The sequence below is a fragment of the Bacillus rossius genome, chromosome 1 (assembly GCF_032445375.1).
Source record: "Bacillus rossius redtenbacheri isolate Brsri chromosome 1, Brsri_v3, whole genome shotgun sequence".
NCBI lineage: Eukaryota > Metazoa > Arthropoda > Insecta > Phasmatodea > Bacillidae > Bacillus > Bacillus rossius.
In genome coordinates, this window is record NC_086330.1 from 287197397 (window position 1) to 287219704 (window position 22308).

Sequence of the window (22308 nt, forward strand, 5' to 3'; positions counted from 1 at the left end):
TCAGATATAAACAATTTCTCTTTGTGTCACAATTTTTTTTTTTTTAAATGCTATACAAACATTCCCAGAATATTGTAGCTGGTGGCAGGTATATGCATTTATTTGATAGCTTCTGTATGGATTTTAGTCCTTGTCAAGTAGACAGATGATAGAATTTGAATTTAATTATTTACTTTCCTAGAATATTTTTCTTATAATGATTTATAATACTTAATATTTGGTGGTATTTCAGTATTTGAGGTTTGAATTGCCCATCCTTAACTAGAACCTCATCTTCCATATCAAATTATATCTCTCATAGCTTACACAAGAGTCATAATTTAAATTAACCAATGTTTAGGAGTTTCTACACAAAGAAACGAGACTTTCAAGTTGTAACTCCAGTTCTTTATTATTCACCACGAAGGTTACACAACAAAAAGAATACATCTGAAAAACATGTGTCAGCAACGTCACAGCAAGGTTGGGTCGAGACATGGTACAAGTATCAGGAATGCATGCAAAGTACACTCTTAAATGTAAACTCTGTAAAACCTGCTCACAAATCAATGATTTTTACAACATCAATCAGTCTAAAGTAGTTTCAACTAAATTTTGCAGTCAAACGTGTATCAATTTTCAGGATATTTTACAGTTAAATCCCAGCTTCAACCGCCAAGTTGTAATTTTTTTTTTAATTCTTGCAGATTCGAGATTATTTATTGCGATATTTTTTAAATTGTCCCATCGAAGAAATCGTGCAAATAACAAAAAAAAAATAGTATTTAAGAAAAAACTTTTAGTAAGTAAACAAACACAATAGTCATGAAAAATATTTTAGCTATGAATATTTTCCTGACTTGTCAAAAACAGCAGATCTGGTGCCAAATTGGCCAAAACCAAATAAATAAATAATGTTATCATGGAAAATCTGTATTATTTATACTAGGTATAAGAGAAGTATGGAAAAGATAATGAAACAACATGGCGGGTGAAGCTTGAAGGTTTATAGCTGAAAGATGAAACATTTGTTATATGTAAATCATTTAACCACCATGTTTTCGAACCTATTGATTCACACGGGCAATCCAAGGTGGCAAAAAGTGGAAGTGGGAAATAAAATTAAAACATTAAGTAATGAGCTGTACGTATTAAAGAAATTTTGAACTGATCTTCACAAACTCTAATTTAAAAAAATTTATAATCATCAACATAATTATTATATTTTAATTGCCTAACCTATCACAAAAATAACATTTTACTAGTTGAAAACTAGTGGTTACGGGCTGCTACTCTGCCGTCGTGAGAGAATTATATTTAAAATAGGTATGTACTATCACTACCAACATTAGTTTCACGGAGAAGATTTTTTTAAATGTGAACCCAGCTTTAGACTTAAGAGTGTAGGCGACGTGGTGTGACGAGAGGAGCAGAATGTGGGGTGGTGGAAGGGGGAAGGGGAGCTCTGTGCAGGTTATGGCGGCCCCGGGAAGGATGCGCGGCTAGCTCCGCCTAGTTCTCAAGGTCGCCGCTCGGCGAGACTGTCAAGGGCGCTGGGGTGGACACGTCGGGGGAGGGGCTGCCGAAAGGAGAGGGCGCCACCTCTATGGCCATAGAGGTCGACTCTCATCTCCTCTGCGGGAAGTGACGCCACCCCTTCTCGCTGCTGTCCTCCTGCGAACAACATGCCAAATCCGCTGCAGAATTCGCTTTCGATATACAGAGTGCGTCTGGATTGCCCCTAAGCTTCGACTGCAGGTCAATCACGATAAAATAAGTTGCAAGCATGCATACGACTTATAGTCTTAATGCTTCCCAGGGCATCTTTATTGTAAATAATACCGGAAGAATTTAATATGGAACCCTGAGCATCTGGATTAATTTTACTGAATAAAGTTCTTCAACCACCATGAATTTTGTGCCTAATTGAAATAATTAGGAGCAACATTTTTATTTTCTACATATTTTTTTGAGTTGTTACTACCCCCAATATTTCATTGAAATAATTTTTCTACAGCAACAAAATTCAAAGCGGTTGTAGCACTCCATTAAATTAAACAAAATTCCAGACCCTCAGTGTTCCATCTTAAATTCTTCCGGTATTATTTACAATAAATGTGTTGTGTATCTCCAGCTTTAAGGACTATAGCCCAAACCAGCCATGCAAAGTCGAGGTTTACAACTTATTTTGTCAGGATGAACGCTCAGCCGAAGTTTGTCGGTCGAATTCAGACTCACTCTGTATACATACTTGCAGTGTATTTGCTACTGACAAAATAACTGCATATAGAACATTGGTCTTGGTCATGTGTACATTATTTGAGCTGTGTGTTTTTAAAACTGAATCACATGGGCAATCCAGGCAAAAATTGGAATTGGAAAAAAAATTTAAACAAGGAGCAATGAGCTGTATTTAAAGATAATTTGTTACTAATTTTCACAAACTCCTATTCAATTTTTTTAAAAGTAAATTACTTTATTATTTGGTTTCTGTTTATTTATGTACAGCATAATACATGGATTCCCGCCCCTTTTTTTTTCACCATAAAATACCTTGAATTGAGAAAAAATTCCCACCCTTCGGTAGAATTCAGAAAATTCCCATAACCCCCCCCCCCTTTTTTTATCCATTTTTCTGTTTTTAACCGGGTATGCCCTTAACGCAAAGAACAGTCATGTACATGGGCGAGAGTTAGTATACATAGCAAATAAATTAGTATATTTATTTATGTTATGGATTCATAGTAATACAACCAAAGAGGAAGCGTAGGGTGGTATTTTGGTGGTATCTGAGATCTTGGAATTTTTGGATATATTTTATCTGATCGTGGTAATAAGTGATTGCTGATATATAACGTTACACATGTATTTTCTGCTTTACAAATAAATTACGTAAACTGTTAAGTAAAAGTGGCGGTAAATTTAAATAAAAACATTTTTATGAAACGTTCGATTTAAAATGTTTCCAAACTTTTACATAGCATATTAAAATTTAAATTATATTAAACAGACTTCTGGTCAGCTGTCACGGAGTAATCCTTAGATAGCTAAAATATTTATTTATTAACACCACAAACAAAATGTCATTCTCTAAATTTCATACGCAAAAATTAATTTTTGAGTCGGTTTAACAAGAATTCTTTACATTTGTTTGCATAGCTAATGTTTTAATTTTAATTTCTAACCCAGTTTTTTGGTTCTTGTCCCCGGAAGAGACGTCAGGAGGGCAGTCTGAGCTGCAAGTTAATTACGCAGGTGCGCAAGCAAACGAAACTACGTACTTCCGCCATTTTGAAAGGAATTTTGCAGGTTATATTTGACAGAAAACTTTAGCAGCAAAAATTCTCGTCAAATCATATCTAAATCATTACTTACCTGTATTAACATATGATAATATATAAATACATATTTTGTCAGGTTTAAAAGGAATTATCAACAAATATATGTACAGACAATGAATGATATTTATTGACGAAATAAATACGTAAATTTAATTAGACGGTCATAAATTTTTGTTTTTGCAAATGAGTATAAAAATTTATTATTTGTACGTAAGCATATATGATTCAATTAATTACTTTTTAAAATAATAAAGCTAACATCCCGAACTGTTATATTACACCAAGGCGCGACAGCAGTGCGCGGGCTAAGATGGCCTAAATATTATTTCATCCCGATTTAATGCAGTTTTTTGGACATACGCCATTGCAGTTTTGCACTGTTTCTCATGGAAAAATTCCGAACATATTATTCCATCCCGACGACTTATAATTATAGATTATTTGCCACTAATTTAAATACAAGCTTCCGGCATGGCGTGAGATCTGCTTTGAACCCTTGTTGATGTAAGCATTTGTGGACTGGGGCGACTAAGTTAGCACGAGCCTAGTGACTCGAATATACGTAAAGTTCAATTTTTCACTGTAAAAATTAAATATTGTAACTTACGTTTACAGATAAGATATTAAAGTAACATTAAAACACCGACCTAAATAAACAACTATGGTGTAAAATTCACTGATTGTAAGATAGTTAAAACTTATGCAATAAACCGTTTGGTTTTTCCCCCCAACGAAGTTATTAATTCCAAGCGAATTATTTCTTACTTGTTAAGCCTGAAACTGTTTCGGCTGAGGAAGCGTTCGCGACACGGAAGAAGAGTTCACGGAACGATTAACTTACTAAGAAGTCAAAAGAGCGCAAATGTGTGTATAAGTATTTGAACAAACTCCCTAGAGTGCACAGTCTTTGAAAGTAGTATATTTCTTTGGCTAAAATATCCCTTTATGTAAATCGTCACAGGAGTTATTTGAACTTGAAGAAGCCTCTTCGGCGTGATGTTAAAATGGCGTTTCGGAACTAATTAAGATGTCTGAAAGGCTGTATCCGTCCCGGAAGGAGAGATAAAACGAGACGGTATGAGAGTAATTATGAGATCCTGATGAGCGGACCTTGTTTCACCAGAGTCGTGTACCGCGACCAACCCGGAGCGAGATTGATCGTGACGTAGACTAAGCTTCGTGTTCTGCCCACTGCCCGTCATTTACTTTAATGAAATTGTGTAATTTAACACAAAATATCTATCTCCATTATAGAAGATTATATTTCTACTCTCATTTAAAGTAAAAATACTATCAAAAAATGTATAATTACCATGAAAGGCCAGTATGCCATAGCGATATGTGTTAATTTTATTCCGAGTAAATGTAAATTTGCACATGCCATGCATATGTATATTGGCTCCACATCTGTTAATTTCACTACAATATTAGATAAGTAAATTAGACAAACTATAAATTTTTAATATTGTTCTTCTTCCAGAAATAATTAAATATATTTGTAGCTAAAGCCTGTTAATTCGAGTTGTGTACTTCAAGATATTTTTTTTTATGTTATCACTATTTAATGACACAATTAATACTTACATAAAACATAGTGAACTGGCATTGTTTGAAACACATGGGCTATTGTAGTTAACGCCTTGGCATTTACACCATCGTGTACACTACTGTATAGGAACTAATGGGAATAGCACTACATAACAATGTGTTCAATTTCGTGTTGCATGAAAAAAAAGTTTATGAAAATACAATGGAATATTATTAATTTAAATGTGCCTTTTTTCAGATAATTGGTCGTTGAAATTTTACTGTGACGGCTACAGTTCCTAATGTGATAAAAATACATTTGACACTTACTTTATGTGTCATTTAACACATTTAATATTGTAATTTAATAGTTACATTTGTGCAATTTAACCTACGATTATATGACAATAATGTTTTTTTTTAGAAACAGTTCAGTAAATTAAAGCCAAATGTACTGCTTTTTTTGTTTTTAATTTTTTTTTGTCATTTTACGAATTTGTTTCAGAGAATCGACTTGACTTGCGTCTTTTAAACAGGACTGTCGAACACCAGCAGGTCGATCATGAACACTCGGACACATGCGGTGTTCTCCACGCTCTGCCGAAACACGCTCTGCCGAAACACGCTCTGCCGAAACACGCTCCACGTCACGTGACCACGAACCAACAGAGGGTGTGTTCCGTTATGATCCGCGAGATTTGTGAGCCACAATGACGTTAAAGAGCAAGCGACTGCTAAATAGTAAGTTTGTTGAAGGAACAAGTGTGTTGGTGAAACATAACTGTTTCGTTTCAATGATAACTGAAATATTTATTTTATGTATTTTACTTTTTGTATCAGGCATACATAGTTTTCGCTTACTTGTTTCATGATTATTTTATTAAATATTCCGTACTTGATTTTGTGTTTACATTCTATCATGAAACCATCGGTTGACCAAAGAAAATTATTACCATTTATTACTTCCACGAATACCAACCCCGGTTCTCTAAAATGTGAGCTTGACGTCTTAACCACTCGCCACCTCGCTCAGTGCACTCTGAGAAGATCTTTTGCCAAATATGTCGTGAGACTCTGCCATATTGTGATATAATGTGTTTATTTGTTTGTTCAGTTTATATGTAAAATGTTAAACATTGTAAATAAATGTTAACATGTTAAACATTTTACGTTTTTGATGGAACGAAAAAAGAAAAGCACAAGTAACCTCGCAAGCAATATACATAAATGTCCGGAACTCAACCGCTCAAGTACCACACAAAAAAAAATCTGTACTTTTAAAAACGATTCATTGCAAAATCAGTCGCCAAGAAATAGTTTGTAATAATATAAGAGAGATATTGTAACTTGGTGCAACACTTGGCTACGGTTATTTTTGCATTTATGAAGTTCGTTTTTTGAGATAATACTGAGTATTTCTTACAAAAATTAGTGCATAATTTTATATTTTAATTGAGATTTCATATAAGCACTTTTTAACCATGAAAAATTTAGCGAATATTCAATAATTAAATTTATTTTGTTTTATTATGTTTATTATGTTAGTATTGGAAAGCTTTAACTATTGGAGGCACTGGGACAACACAAAGCATAAATGCCCGGGTATAAATCTGAATTCAGTATTACTGCGAACACTATTTTCCAGTGATGCAGGTGTTTTCAAGTAAATGTAAAAATTTACAAATAACTTTAATTTTACATGTAAATTTATGTTCCGTTTACAAAAATTAATTTCCAGTGTGTACCCAACCTGGTAGTTGGAGATCCGCAGCACAGGCGACAACGGTTGATGGAAAGCCTCCTCTAGCGCATCACCGGTTGAGTTCCGAACATAAAATGTATTGTGACTTGAGCTTGAATAGTTGCATTTTATCACTCGCTAACGCATGTACTACGGATTGTGAAACCATCTGTATCTTGGCACCGCGCTGCCCTGGTGACATCTGTACGTTCTCACGTCTCGCGTGCCTGGACCATCGCTAGTATATGACACTCTCAAGAATACATCGAGAAAAAAGTTTGTCGTTCAGCCATCCGCCGTGCGTATTCTCTTTACAGAATTCTGGCTTTATTATTTTCGTCGTATCGTTAACGTGAAGACGTTGTAGTGCGTGCGCTCGGAGCATGGATACTTACTGCAGGGCTGTCGTCTGCTGGACGGAGTTCGGCCCTCTTGCCGAACCTGGAACAGACCCAGTGTTCGGTGGTTAGCGTGGGTGGCCAGGGTGTAGTGGACAACACACTACCCTCCCGGATGCAGCTGCAGGCAGGCACATGGAGATACACCAAGGTAACCGATTTACACATAGCTTACACGAGGTCTGTTTGGAGATATTTGAACAAAATGATTGAAATTAGAACCAGGAAGTGGATGTTATGCTTATTGTTATGCTAATTCATGCACGGGTGTGTGAGTGTGGTTGTAACATTGAGATATTTTGACGTTTAATTTAATAATGAATAATTTTTATTTTATAATGCAATGCGCTATAGTTTACATAAATTGTGTTGAATGTCATACATAGTTTGTTGTTTTATTTATTAGTTTTTTTAAGTTATTTTCCAGTGAGAGGTTGCATCAGCGTACAGTTAAACCTTTTTGTTTTTAATAAATAACCAAAATTTTCATATAAATAACTATAATGTAAACTATTATATTAATTAACTTTCTACTAATATATAATTTTTGTATATAATCTTTGTTGTTATTGATAGTTTAACTAGTATCATATTCCTGTGGTTAAGGCAGTAAGAGTCTAAAATTCGCCACACACGTAAATAAAACTAGACACGTGAATAGAAAATTATTTCCGGGTTCTTTATTCGGTGAACTCATACACTAACTTTTTGAAGTTGAAAAAGAATAGGATATTGTCCGTTGATTTTCTCAGCCCCGGAATCCCGCCGTAGCCTCGTGGCAATACGTCACTTCGTGTCATGTTTAAGGGTGACGGGTGCTCGAGTGTCGCGCCTCCACGCGGCTCTGTCACACTGGCGCCTGACGAAGACGCCCTTACGCCCCTGCGCCGCGCCGGGATCACTACAGTGCGACGGGCGCGACGCGACGCAGGCGACGCGAATAAAATAATTTCCTAGCCAATCCCGTTCGATATGTCTGTGACACCAGTGAAACTACATTTGCGTGCGTAACGGACTTTCCGATTGCAAAGTTTTTATTTTTCCATCGCGTCGCGCGCGCGACGTTACTGAAATTAGCGACAAGATTTTGTTTCCAAATGATGGTTTGAATGTTGCGTTGGAAATAGCCTACGATTATCAGTCATGTGCATTTCAAGGTTTTAATTACTAAATTATTCTAAAAAAAAATTGAAAGTGTTTACGCATACATAGAGTTGCTTCCAAATGAACGACAAATTTGTATTGAACAACGTATTTATCTCAAACATGTCAAATAAAACAAACTTGTAAACATTAATGACTCTCGTATTTTTGTACAGTGTAAAGTAAAAAGGTGTGTATGCATAAGTAGTTGTTTATTTGTGTTGGTCGCTTAATTACAAACCATATTTTCATATTAACGCACTCCCTTGTTTCCTCCACGCTGCTTACGTTGCGCTGTTGCTTGTCCAGAGCTAATGTTGTCTCCTCGCTCATTTGAATTTTAAATAAAATGTTAACAACAAAACATGCAGCTATGTAAGATGTACGTTGAGAGAATGACATTAAAAGTGCAGGTTTGGTTGTTATATTTTTGGATTGAAAGTGTGTAAACATTTCTGCTTAATAAGATTTTAGGGTTTTAAAGCAGATAGTTGCGGCAATTCGTTGTTTATTTATAAGATGTTTTAAAGAGGCAACTAAGATTTCAAAAAGTTTTAGAAAAAAAGTTCCTTTAATATATTTCATCAAAACCGGATATGTGAATGGATATTTATCAATTTAAAGTTTGTTCGATTGGGACATCAATAAAACTGCACATTTTTTTCAACCAATTTCCAACAAACTTCCAAGAGATAGAACAAGTTCCTCAACAACTTCTAAAAAAGGATTTTTTTTAAATAATAAAATGTGGTAAAAATATTAATAGGGAATACAAATTACACACATAAACACGTATATTCACAAACAATTGCAATAGCACAGACAGACCAAATAATCAAAAATATAGGCACGAATAAATTCTTAGCTAGTGACAGAGCGTAAAAATTATCACTCGAGTTTTTTGGTTAAATATAGACTATTTACACGGTACGTTTTTCACGTACTGCAACTATACTTTTATATTTAATATTATAAAGATATTGTGTGTGTGTTTGTGCTTAATCTCAAAAACTAATGGACCAATTGCAAAAATAATTTCGTTGCTATGCTCGTAACGCTACACTTTTGCACGATGTACAAAGGTAATGGTTTATTTTTAAAATGTTATGCTTCCATAGGATATAGTAGTATTTATAGCTAAGAACGGAGAGAAACGACGAAGTTTACTGGTTTATAGATTACAAATATTACAGTGTAATAAAAATTTACGGCAACGTCCGCTGTGTTTCCCCTTCCCTGTGCGTTTTAATACCGTTCCGCAGTCAGAATTTCCAGTGATAGCTGGCCAAGAAGATATCGCGAAAGACACCGATGAAACCTTAAATAAACGAGCTACCATATTATTGGCTTATCGGTGGCTCAAACCAATAACATTAATTTAAGAATTTTTTGTAGTAATTCTTTGAAGAAATCTTGCTGTGTTAAAAAATTCATTCTGTCCTTTGGAAGTACGCAGAATTTCATATCGAGGGCGAAGGGGGGTTTATCGCCCCATACTCTCTTCTGCGTGAGCCGCACGACTAGTGGGTTACAGAGACGCGCAAAACCTAAACATTGCAGACTCCGCTGCAAAACTGCAGAATATATTTCTGCTCGTGGTGAAAACTCTCAGGCCTGGATTACGATCATTTAAATCGACAATTAATCAGCGATGAGTCCAAGCTTGAGGGATTAAATCTGACACACGTGCATTAACGAGTCTAATGTGTTGAAATGCCTTGCAGGTTCACGTGAGATAATCATATATTAAGTGTATGAATGTTCAGAGCAGTTTTTACTTTCAAAGACCAGGTTTAGAATATATTTTTATATTAAATTATTGATTTGATCTTTAGTCGTTGTTTCACAGCTTAGTGCAAGTATCTTGTCCAAACATCTTGAAGGACAGGGTAAGGCGAGGGCACTTGTACGTCGAGAAACTGCACCAGCATTAGCCTTGACTGTTGGATTGGGGGGGGGGGCGCTTTGGAATGAAACAACCGTCGAGTGCAGAAGTCAGGTTCAAATTGTCACCCTAAAATTACGAATATCCAGTGATCTTCGTCATTTACGGATATCTTGGTGAAATAATGACCTCTGAATTTACTTTCCTAGAACATGAACTCACGAGAATCATCTTGAATCAGTAAAAAAAAAACCTTCAGAAACTAATTAAATACACAGTAAAAATAATTACATTCTTAACACGCGTACGTGTTTACCCTGTTTACAATGGAACATACCACTTGGAAGTCAGACTTCGGGGTAGTTTGTACGAATATTCAATTTTTCAGGAACTACGAAGAGCGCTTCGTTTGTGTAAGGAGAATTCTCCGTTGGAACGATTATGTATTTAGCGACATTTGTAACATTGTACAAACACACTCGCTTTGGTGCAAAGTTACCTCCCTCCACCGAAGGAAAAGTGTTCAGGGGTAATAGAAGATCTCCTAGTGGCCCTCGTTGGACTGTGAACAACAAGTGGGAAACCGAACTCCAGGTCCACTGCACAGGGTCTTCATGACTGCGAGTCCCGCGTTTCGTCACTGCACCACCAAGTCGCTCTGATTGGTCAGTCGCTCCTTCAATCGTAGCTTCACACAGGGACTAAATACAGATCAGCTCTGAATGTCCCAATTTAGCTACTGTGCAATAACACGAGGCCTCCAGTTGTTAATCTTCCTGGAAGAAGGTAGCAACAAGGCATGCCGAAACTTAAAGCACTTCATTATTTACACAGAAAGCCTGTAAATTCTCCTTACTTTGGTAATGGCAAAATATTCTCTTGTAGTATGGATTTTTCGGGATCATCAAGGATATTCTATTATCATTGTTCTTGTAAAAAGTAAATTTTCTTTCAATAAGTCGGTTACTTCGTTTAGTCAATTTCATAATGGAGATGAAGTAAGACAGAAATACAATCGATTATAATAGAAGACCACCTATATTTTTAAAGTGTCAAAGAATAACAGAATAAAGTACAAACAAGAGCGATTGCAGATTGTAAAAGAGGAAAATACTGCTGATTGTCAAAACTACAGAACAAACTACTCTAATTCTTCCAACATTTTTAACATGAAACTATAAAAAATCTCAAAACTAATACATCCTTCTCAACCATAAATTTCACAAGACATTTGTCTTGATTACTCACACTATAATTCCTGAGAATGGACAGAAAGCAACTGCTTCTTGAAAATCAACTTACGTTTTCCTTAGCATGCCAGTCCAATCCTTGATAACATTAAGTGTAAATTTTTACTTCCGATGTTGTACTCTAATCCAACTTTTCAAATCGACTAGATTATCCGTATTCATTCATTATTCATCATATTCCAATTCATTTCATTTCAAATTGAACATGTAATATTTTCCTAATAATCCAACTCTACAGTACATATTTCTAACTGTACAGGGGTTGTGTTCCCCACTGCAAATGCACACAATTTCATAATTGTTTTAGACAAGGTTTCAATCGAACTTTCGCAATTCAATCCGATTTTAAATATTGTGGTAAGGTAGTAGCTGTATGTAGTAACAATTGATCTCAATCTGTACTGAAAGTTTGGGCTATTGGGAGAGGTTGTATGTAGTGACACTTGTTCTCAATCCGGATTGAAATTTTCCACTAATAGATGCTGTTTTCGGTAGTGACACTTGATCTAAATCAGGATTGAAAGTTTGCACTAATGGAAGTGGTTGAATGTATTGATACTTTATCTCAGTGGTGATTGGCAATCATTATTAAAGGGAGCGGTTGTATTTAGTGATGCATGACATCAATCCAGATCGAAAGTTTGCACTAGCGGAAATGTTTGCCTGTAATGATACTTGATCCAAATGTGGAGTGAAACCTTGCGCTAATAGAAGTGCTTGTCTGTAGTGACACTTGATCTGAATATGTGTTGAAAGTTTGTGCTAAAGATAGCAGCTATCTGTAAAGACACTTGACCTCAATAAATATTCAAAGTTACCGATAACGGGAGTGGTTGTCTGTAGTGCCACTTGATCTCAATCTAGATCAAACATTTGCGGTAATGGAAGTGGTGGTAAGTAGTGAACCTTGATCTCAATTCGGATTGAAAGTTACAGCTAACGGGAGTGGTTGCCTGCAGTTATACTTGATTTCAATCCGGATTGAAAGTTTGCGATAAGGGGAGTGCAATCCTGATAGGAAGTTTGCGCTAACGGGAGCATCTGTCTGTAGTGACACTTGATCTCAATCCGGATTTAAAATTACCGTCAACCGGAGCTGTTGTCTGTAGTGATGATCTCAATCCTGCTGGAAAGTTTTTGCGAAGGGGATCGGCTGTCTGTAATGACACTTGATCGCATGGAGCGGCTGCCTGCAGTAACACGTGATCGTAATCCCGGCCCAGATGCCTGGCGGTAGTGACTCACCTGGGCCGCGTCCTCTGCGCGTACATGCGGTCCAACTCCTGCAGTTGCAGCATTTTGATAGCGTTTTCCATCTTGGACAGTTCACGGGGTCGCGCCGTCCCAGCCTGGCTTCGGGGACTACCTGGCACCGAGGTTACACGTTAGCAAACTACTGCACGAACAGAGTCGTCTACAGGGTGATCCAGTGACTTTGCTACTAGGTGATTTGGCTCAAGAATGATTCTGGAATCACAACAGCACAAAGGAAGCGACATAAAAGCCGCGATGCGACATGTAAATATCAAGTTATTGTGACCATACGATTTTTATATTTAAAATATTTATTGCCTTCACATACTCACCAAAGATACGAAGCCATATTTAATCAACATTTCTGAGAGACACATATTGAATACAAATTTAATGTATTTGTAAATGTAAATGGGCGTGAATGCATGCAAAATATTTCACCGATAAACTTCCTTTCAAAAATTTAATTTAAGATTACGAATAATATTGTTACTGGGGATTGCAATCCGGCACCAATTTCAATCCGGTCGGATCCGGCCGGGTTTCCATCAATTCGGCCGGATCCGGCCAGATCGGTCACATCAAAACGATTTTTTTCTTTACAAAATCAAAAGTATAAAAATTGTTTATGTGAGTGTAGCATAAATTTTATAAAAACACCGTTTATTACTTAGAAATTTAATTTTATTTACTCTGTTATAATTACTTTTATCAATGCAGTGGTGTGTTCTCAAATGTGTTTTTAAAACTTTTTAAGAAACTTTACTGATTTTTTAAATATCAGAGCACAATTAGCATTTTGCGGTGCTGTCTTTGTCCATTTTTGTCAAATAACGCCACACGTTTTTCTCAATGTCCTCACCCTTGTTATTCTCAGTTTTACTTGATTTTTAAAGTGACATGTTTTAGAACTTGACCAGTATCTGCAATGACATACAAATAAACATAATTACAATTTAAAACTTTATGTCAGTCCCTCACTCACAAAGAAGAAATTCACATAATAAAGAAATTAAATACGGATCGTTAATTAATTTATTAGTATAATTATTTACTTCATTATTCCAATACTCATAAATGCAACATTAATGTAATTAATATATTGATTTGACGATAACAGCGTTTATTTACTCTCCTTGCATTTATTTAACGAATAAGTAATATGGATCGTAATCGTCACTCAATTAATTTCCAAGATTATAGTTTTACTCAAATCAATATCGTACTCGTAAATACAACATAACCATACTTCATCTTATCAACTGAACAATAGGAAGGTATATTCAACGAAGTAGCGACAAAACACACTCGAGTGGCTCGAGTGACTCACTCGGGGCAGTCAAGTGACATCTGACGACGCGCGGGTCTTTGGTGGAGGGAGGTGGGGAGCCGTAGGTGGGTATTTACTACCGGACACGGTAAATTGGTACCGGATCCGGTAGACGTCTAACGAGGCAGATCCGCCGGATTACTGGATTCGGTTTTCCGGATTGCAATCCCATTACCAATGCACCAGTCTTACCATCATATGAAAAGAAAATTCTGTTATGCATTTCATTTACATCGCACCCGCAACGTAATGGATAAAGAAAATAATTTTTAATCGGAACATTTGTCCTAGATATGTCTGTCGAACGTTTGTGATTCCAAAATGACTCAGTGCCATGCCTAACGGGTACTTAAATAGATTTTCTACTGGTAGTTCAGTGACTCTGCTACAAAAAATTCAAATGACTCTCATACAGGATATTGTAACTTTGCTCCAGTTTTATTGGTGGCATCGCCTGCTACTGGATGGCTTTGAAACTGGGAGTCAGATCTTTTACCAATAATTACTAATTAGAGACTCTCTAATTCAGCGGCATATTTTACCACTACGCTAGATTGAACAGTTGCTTGCGTGTTCGATGTACAGTAAACGGTCTATTGGCTCGAAATCCAATAGCCAAATGAGTAGAAACGCACGGGTGTTTGCGAGGCACCAAGGTGGTAAAATGCACCACTAAATTGTAAAGTAATTATAAATATAATTATTCTTATATTAATTTGTGTTTATCCAGGGACAAAACTTTTTTTATTTTTTTTAAATTGTGTGGTTCAAACACATTACCATTAACTTTTCTCTTTATCAGCCTACTCTCTTTCTCATATTTGGTTTATCAGAACGTTTGAACGTTGATTCCTTACATCAATCCTGGAAAAAAATATGACGTACAATTTTAACGAAATTGCTATTAAAAAGATTATAAACATTTGGAATTGAAAAAAAATTAAGACAAGTTATTACCAGGAAAGAAATAAAATTAAATAATAAAATAATCTATACTAATATTATAAAGCTGAAGAGTTTGTTTGTTTGTTTGAACGCGCTTATCTCAGGAACCACTGGTCCGATTTGAAACATTCTTTCAGTGTTGAATAGTACATTTATCGAGGAAGGCTATAGGCTATATTATATTATCAATAACATAAGGGATCCTTACTAAAAGTCCAATTTAGAATCAAATGCGTTGGAGGGGGTTAGATACAACATGCAGTACACGTACGAAGTGTGTGTTGACAATGCCGCAGGCGCTAGAAGTTTATTTCCCATTGCCTATTAACATTGTTGCCACGCACTAGATGCCTTATCATTCTTAATTTTCCCATACAAGTAAAAAACACCCGAGTGATATTAACAACGAAGCAATCAGTACCCTCATAAGAGTTAAATTAGTATTTAAATACTTTTTATCACTTTATATCGCAAACCTAAACTTTTGTTTTTTTTCCCTCTCTCTGTGTTTAATTTGTTTTTTATTGCCCTTTTTTTCAAGTATATATATTTTACAGACTTGAAACTTCACAGTAATGTTCCTTATGTTACGCATGATGACATTTTCCGAAAATTAGATGCCATGGGTGGTTAAAACCATGCAACAGTGGGTACTTTGTCTGCATGAAAACAGGATTTTTCATTGTTCATGCCTTCTGCGTCTCCATGGCAACGGGCATCACGCGGCAGTGGCGTACTCACAACGAGGGGCATGTATAATGAGCGGTGCAAGAGTGATCTGCCTGTAGACTGCCATAGCGAAGTACGGGTACATCAATTATACGTTGTGTGCACGAGTCGGGAAACCATCGGTGCTATTCATTTTATCTCCGCTACATTATATAGCATTGTAATAAATTTTCACAGAATTTTTTTTTATTTACCAATACTGTAAATGGGAGATGTGGCTTAATTTTTTTTCCATTAGTATAGCCATTAGTATAGCCCGGGTCGGGCATCTAGTTAGTTATAGAGACACGGTTTATATGTATACTGCCAAAACTTTACTTTGACCAATTAAATATAATTAATGCAAGCGTTGCGTAACTATTATGCAGAATAATTGAGATCATTATAGAATAATATATAATTCTGGTAAAGGGGTATTTAACAAAATTTTATTCATTGATAATTTTGTATTTATGTCGGTGATTTAAACTGAATCAATAACATGACTATCATTATGATTGATAGTTGGCATATTGTAAGAGTAAAGTGTTGGTTTTGAGATCATTAAAGAACAATTATTACTTTTGTATGCCAACATTAATAGAAAGAATGAATTCGGTTCTTATGCCATTTTGAATTAACAATTTTTTATGTAGCTTTTGTCATGAATCACCTTTTTAGGGGGATGATATAATTTTCAAATTGGTAAAAATTGGTGTTTTTCTAAAACCTTACAAATCTCAGGGTCCTGGGCTTTTATAATAGCATGTCTTAGATTTACAAATTATTAAATGAAATGTAAAGGATTATACGTCAAAGACCATATAACAAACGTTTAAATCGAAACTTTAAACCAGTTTGCATGCATATTTTCAAACTATGATTTGAAATTAATAATTGTGTTAAATGTTTCATAAATCGATAAAATAAAGCCTTATTAAATTTATCAAAGCATCTTTATGCAGTTAACTATAGTTGTATTTCGTATTTATTTAAAATCATGAGCAAAATCATGTTTAAAAAAATATTACCTTGTAAATACTACCCATTTTTACGTCTTGAGCACTCAATTAAGATGCGACTTTCACAGCCGTTATCACGATGAGTTCGTGAAACAACTAGCATGTAAGTAGACTGTAGTATCACACTGACCTTTCCGAGTGAGACTAGTGTCATACTCGACTCGTGACTACTGGAAGTAGGTCTACCTCATAGCGACAAGCTAGCCAATTCTTGCTTTTTATTGATACGTAACCGTGACTTATCACGTTTTGGCACCGATTTACAAAAGTGTCAAATGGGCATTTGCCAAAGCGCCAGTTTTTGAGTGGGGGAGTATTTGAGGTCCAATAAATAGAAGGACAAAAATATTGAGGAACGGGAAAATAAGGTTATTTACATAGGGTAATGATTTGATTTAAAGAAATAAATTTCAAATCATTCAATCCCCGCGCTTGCCGTAAGAGAAACACATAACCTGTTGCAGGTTGATGACATCATATTTAAAGTGAGGGGGTCAATACTATAATTCATGTTTCATTACTGTAGTTAAAACAACCGTAAAAATCTGAAAAAATAGTTCATTAAATTTAATTTCAAAAAGTGACCAACAGCCTATTTCTTGGAAAAACCTTAGTGTTTAGTTGCATAATTTGCTGTTTTAAAATTGATATAAATAAGCTTGAATGTGTACAATTTTACGATGTTTGGGAATAACTGAAAAAGGAAGGGGGCCGCTATGATTATCTGCCCAGAGCTCTATAGCTGTCTGAAATTGGGGCCTCATCACTTGACCTCGCCAACCAATGACATCAACACCAATCTCCTATCGTAAATACACTGGCTGCAACAAGTGGGTTTCTTTACATTGTGCCCACCAGTTTTAGTCACTTACTTGTTTACACGAGTTATTGGCCAGATTATTTTTGAAATGTTTGTAATTTACTATCACTTAAGCACGCAGCTCACGTTTCAGGTACGTTTCAGAAACATACCGTTACCTTATCGAAATATTCTAATGCTTCTGCCATATTAAAAAAAAAAGTCTTAAACGTTTTTGTTGAGTGGATGGTAAAATTTATTCACCAGAATGTTTGATACTTTTTGTTAGCATCTTTAATGCATACATAAATAATAATTTTATTCGCCCAGAATTTGTATCTCGCAAAACTACTCAAAATGTAATAGATATTTCATGAAATAATTTAATCAAATACACTGGAATTAAATTAAAAAAGAGTGTCATGTCAAAATATTCTTATATAAAATGCTTGTTTTTAATAACAATTGCCTGAATTGTAGGTATGCTACACACGCAGTATTCATGAACTACACAAATATTATATGATGGAGGTTCATTTAGGGTGCCGTAGTATTGTAAAATGGGTTTATAATTTTACAAACTCTGGGGATCAAGTATACAGTTTAAAAGTTTAAAAATAAGCGCCTTGTATTTAAATTTTCGTGTATTTAATTTCTTTATATAATACCTACAAAATTCACGTAAACGTCTTCATAAAATGGACCCTAAAAAGGTAAACCTAGATATAAAAAGGTTTATAATGGTTACAAAATGATCATTGAATCTTAAAAAAGAAATACGAATTAAGAAAAACAAGGTTATTTTTTATTTCACATACAATAAACTAACATTTTTAATATTTTAAATTTTTGACATTTTTAAATGTGTGGAATGATATTGGCTATTTTTCAAGTGACTCTGAAGATTGAAAACAAAATTGTCTGACAGTTAATCAAGCGCTCTTTGTAATTATTATCTTTTGTATACGGCAACGTATTAAAAATTTGGAGGAAAAAAACACCCAAAAAATGTGAAATATCATACGAACAAAGATTTTTTTTTCTAAAAGTATTTGTGCAACTATTTTGGTTGCGTATTAACTGTACAATTGATTCCTATAGTTTAGCCACTAAATAACTTAGTCGTTCTGCAGGTATGCCGTAATGTGGTGCATTAGCAAGGCGTTTATCATTCTTCCGTCGAGTGTTCTGTGGGAAGCGAAGGTTTGACAGTTGATGTAGGTATTTATTTACTTAGTAAGTGATTGGCCAATACAGACAGAAAGCGTGACGCCAGTTAACAAATTTCACAGTCAATCACGTTCGACACATCTGTAAGGTCAATGCAACAAAATTCACGGGCATGAAAGACCACCTGGTTAGAAATATTTTCTACCTCCATCGCTTCGAGGGGCGCAACGTTACTGAAAAGAGTGTCGGAGTTTTGATTTCCAATTGTGGTTAATCTGGTGTATTGGTAATACTACTACTACTATCTGTGTGTTTCTTTGTGTTTTGTTTACTAAATTTATCTGTGAAATCTTTCAAATGTGATTATACAAGATGTTTGTTTCTTGAAGTAATGTTAAATTTGAATTTAACATATTCCTATTAAACATGGCAACAAGAAGACGACTGTAAACATTGGCAGCTACGTGTGCTTGGTGCGTTATAAATGACAAGGAAAATATAACAGTTAATTTTTGTTTGCAGGGCAGGTAACAACCATATGTAAACAGTAACGCGATTTTTTGTTTCTTTCGTATCGCGTGCTTCGCGTCCCGCCGGTCGGGTTGTTGTGATCCCAGCATGAGGATATGTGAGAGGCGCTAAGAGCGACTCGGAATCACACAGTCAATTCTCCATCACCCTTATGCAGATTGCACCAAATTGGAATTAAGTCCTTTTGCTTGCGATCTGATTTCACGAGGGCTCTGGGGTCGCAGTTTTTTACACTGTAAGAAACTGCGTGCCTGTGGGTACCCAGTCCACTCACGAGGCTCCAAGTCTAAATTTGCATGCACACGCGTCCAAATTTTAATTTCAAGTAATTGTTAATATACTATGAAAAACTCAAAATACTATTCTATGAAGCAAGTGTTTGCCGTTTACAATTCTGGAATGTGAACCTCTTAGCGTAAATTTCAGTAGGCGGTTTATGTTGGCATTGCCAATATCTTTCTTTACTATCACTAATTAGTTGTTTTTTTTTTTACTTTTTTAGGTCTCTTGTCATCTTTACTGTAAATAAAAAAAGCAAATAAAATAAAAATCTATTCCCAATGCAAAAAAAAAAATAGTGCGTGTGTAACTCAGTACACGTGATAGAAGTGAAACTTCTTTGGCAAACCTCGACTCGTAAGTATATCGTAAGGGGTAAAACGGCAGGAACAGAGAAAGAGAGAAATAAGACAATTTTCTAAAAATAACAGAGCACTGGGTATTCTGGCTGCCATTTTTTATTCGAGTATTTAATCATCTTATCCGTTTTTTTTTATTTATTAGAAATTTGATTAAAATAAAAATAAATTAATAAACACAAATAAAAAATATTGTTACTCACTTCAAAATAACTGCTCAGGATATCAATAATTATTGATCAATCCGTAATTAATTAAAAATAACAATAAATATTACTCACTGTTGAAAATGCACCATAAAGAAAAACTGTACGTGTTACCTTTTCTTCATACAAATCTGCTATTGGGAACACACTAAATCTCTGAACGAAATATGGAATTCATAACAGGTAGCACTATCTATGAGGGCAATACAGGGACTGTAAAAACAGCGCTCTCTACGCTGCTGGTTGAACAGGGAGGAACGCGAGCGCGGTGGTAGAAAATATAAAATTCAAGAAATTTACAGCTGACTGTATAGGATACCTATATCTATTTTCTGAAAACAGCACATGCGCACTATCTCTGTTTTATCCTTTCGTCCATCTATCTCTCTTGGATATATACTTATATATATTATTTTTAAAAGGGAAAGAATCATCGCAAAAAGAGGATAACGAAAAAGAGCCCAGCTACGTATATATCATATTGCTTTCTTTCGATCTGTTTGGCCAAGGACCTTTTCTCTGTCCTTTTTGCGTCAGAAATGTTTAACAACAATGTTTCACGGAAAAGTTGCGTTTAAATTCGGTCTTGAAATTTTACTCCAATCGCGCCCGAAGACGCTTCACTTCAATGACAAAAAATTGTCGAGTTGTATCAAACTTTACGCAAACGGTGAAAAGCAATAATAAATCCTGTAGAAATAAAATTCCCGATTTTTTTTTGTTTTTAAATAATCTGAATAATCATAGCCAGCTTTATCTCGCCTCCACAGCGCCCGGGAAGCTTTACCTAAGTCGAGGGTTCCTGTGGGGTATTAGCTGACGACGCGCCAGCATCAGCTGCGCAATAACGGAACAACACTTCGCGGGACCGTGCGAGGTATTGTATTCGTGCGCGGAGATCGGGGAACAGCACTAGGGCGTGGCGCGAGCCTCCGCCCGATACACGGGGCGCGTGATAGCCCGAGCCGATACCAGCCGCTGTGCCGGGAATTACTGGCGCCAGGGACGATGCTTCCCGTGGCGGTGCCCGAGAAACTGCGTGCGCAAACAAATGCATATGGCGTCCGACCGAATTGAGGCTTCAGCGTGCTCCGTAAAGCTTCGTGACTACAGCGAGTCCAGCATCTCGTGGACTCGTTGGTAGCACAGCACACTTGGAGCACTCATACATCTCCTTCACGTTGATGATTTGACTACAGAGCTCTTATAAACAAGGGGAAGATGTGGTTAACCAATCACATGTAATCCTCCAGAGAGAATGTTACCTAGTAACCAACAAAAGGGAATAATTTGTGTGACCTAGTAACAAACAAAAGGGAATAATTTGAGTAAACAGAAGGCACAGTGATTAACTCCCCCCCCCCCTTCACCCAATCCACTACACCCACGTACACACGCAAAATTAAATTCTTCGTACGTCAGCTACACAGAAAAAAAAAATTCTGTGCTTAAATAAAAGATTACTTTGGAAATCAGTTTCCAAGTAATAGTTTGTACTGCTAAAAGAAAGATATTGTAACTTTGAAAAACAAATTGCATATGAAATACGTTTTTCGCGATAGTACTAAGTAGGTATTTATTACATAAGTTGACGCATAGTTTGATATTTTAATTGGTGTTTCATTCAAGCATTTTTTTTAAACCATGGAAAATACAATCGAACATTCAATCATTGGACTTTATTTTGTTTTATTATACTTCTTAATGTACGCAGTTACGGTTTAAAAATAACTTTAACTATTGAAGGTACTGGGATATAACAAGTGCTTAAATGCCCGTGTAATAATCCGAACCCAGTATTATTGCGAACACTATTTTGTAGTGATAGAGTTGTTTTCATGTAAATGTACAAATTTACAAGTATCTGTTATTTTTAATTAATTTTTCCGTTTCATTTACAAAAAACTTAGGGTAGTGTTCGACCAATGAGCTCTCTTATAAAACTTGGTTTGTGCATATAGTCAATAGTTGAGTCTAGCATGAATAAAATGAATTCGTGAGATAATCTGACCTTTTTAATGTTCAGTTGATTTGAACGCGAAACATATAAAACAATGCTCGGCTGTGTGGAGTCTTGCGCTAAACTTATCAATAAATATTTTTTCACTAAATGAAACTCAATGCTGTTACTACATAGCTGTTTATGACATGGTTTTGTTAATAAAACTATGTTCAAACGTGCTATTTTTTTAACTCTAGCGTTATTTGTTATTGTTTAATCTTAAAAAATATATTACCTAGTTAACTAATAATCATGCGCAAATTTGGGTTTTATATGTAATTTTATTATACTCAATTTCGTTGTGAATAAATTCTACAATAGTTAATAAAATAAGTTTTAATTTTCAAATTAATTTTTTTACCATTTCTGCTAAAGTGTACAAGAGTTTACAAGGTAAAAAATACAGTGCTTTATTGTTAGTTTACAAATTGTCTCAAAA

At 35.4% G+C, this 22308-nt stretch overlaps 1 protein-coding gene across 1 annotated transcript in view; it reads right to left on the reverse strand.

The window, feature by feature from the left end:
- Window positions 1–365: 365 nt before the first annotated feature.
- LOC134530132 (neuropeptide F-like) overlaps window positions 366–22308 on the reverse strand; it is a 67843-nt gene continuing 45900 nt past the window's right edge. The window contains exons 3-5 of the mRNA XM_063364750.1: window positions 12510–12626; window positions 6984–7029; window positions 366–1653 (exon numbers count right to left, since the gene is read on the reverse strand). Coding sequence (XP_063220820.1) covers window positions 1606–1653; window positions 6984–7029; window positions 12510–12626 — 211 coding nt within the window. The 3' untranslated portion in view covers window positions 366–1605. The remainder of the gene's footprint in view (window positions 1654–6983; window positions 7030–12509; window positions 12627–22308) is intronic.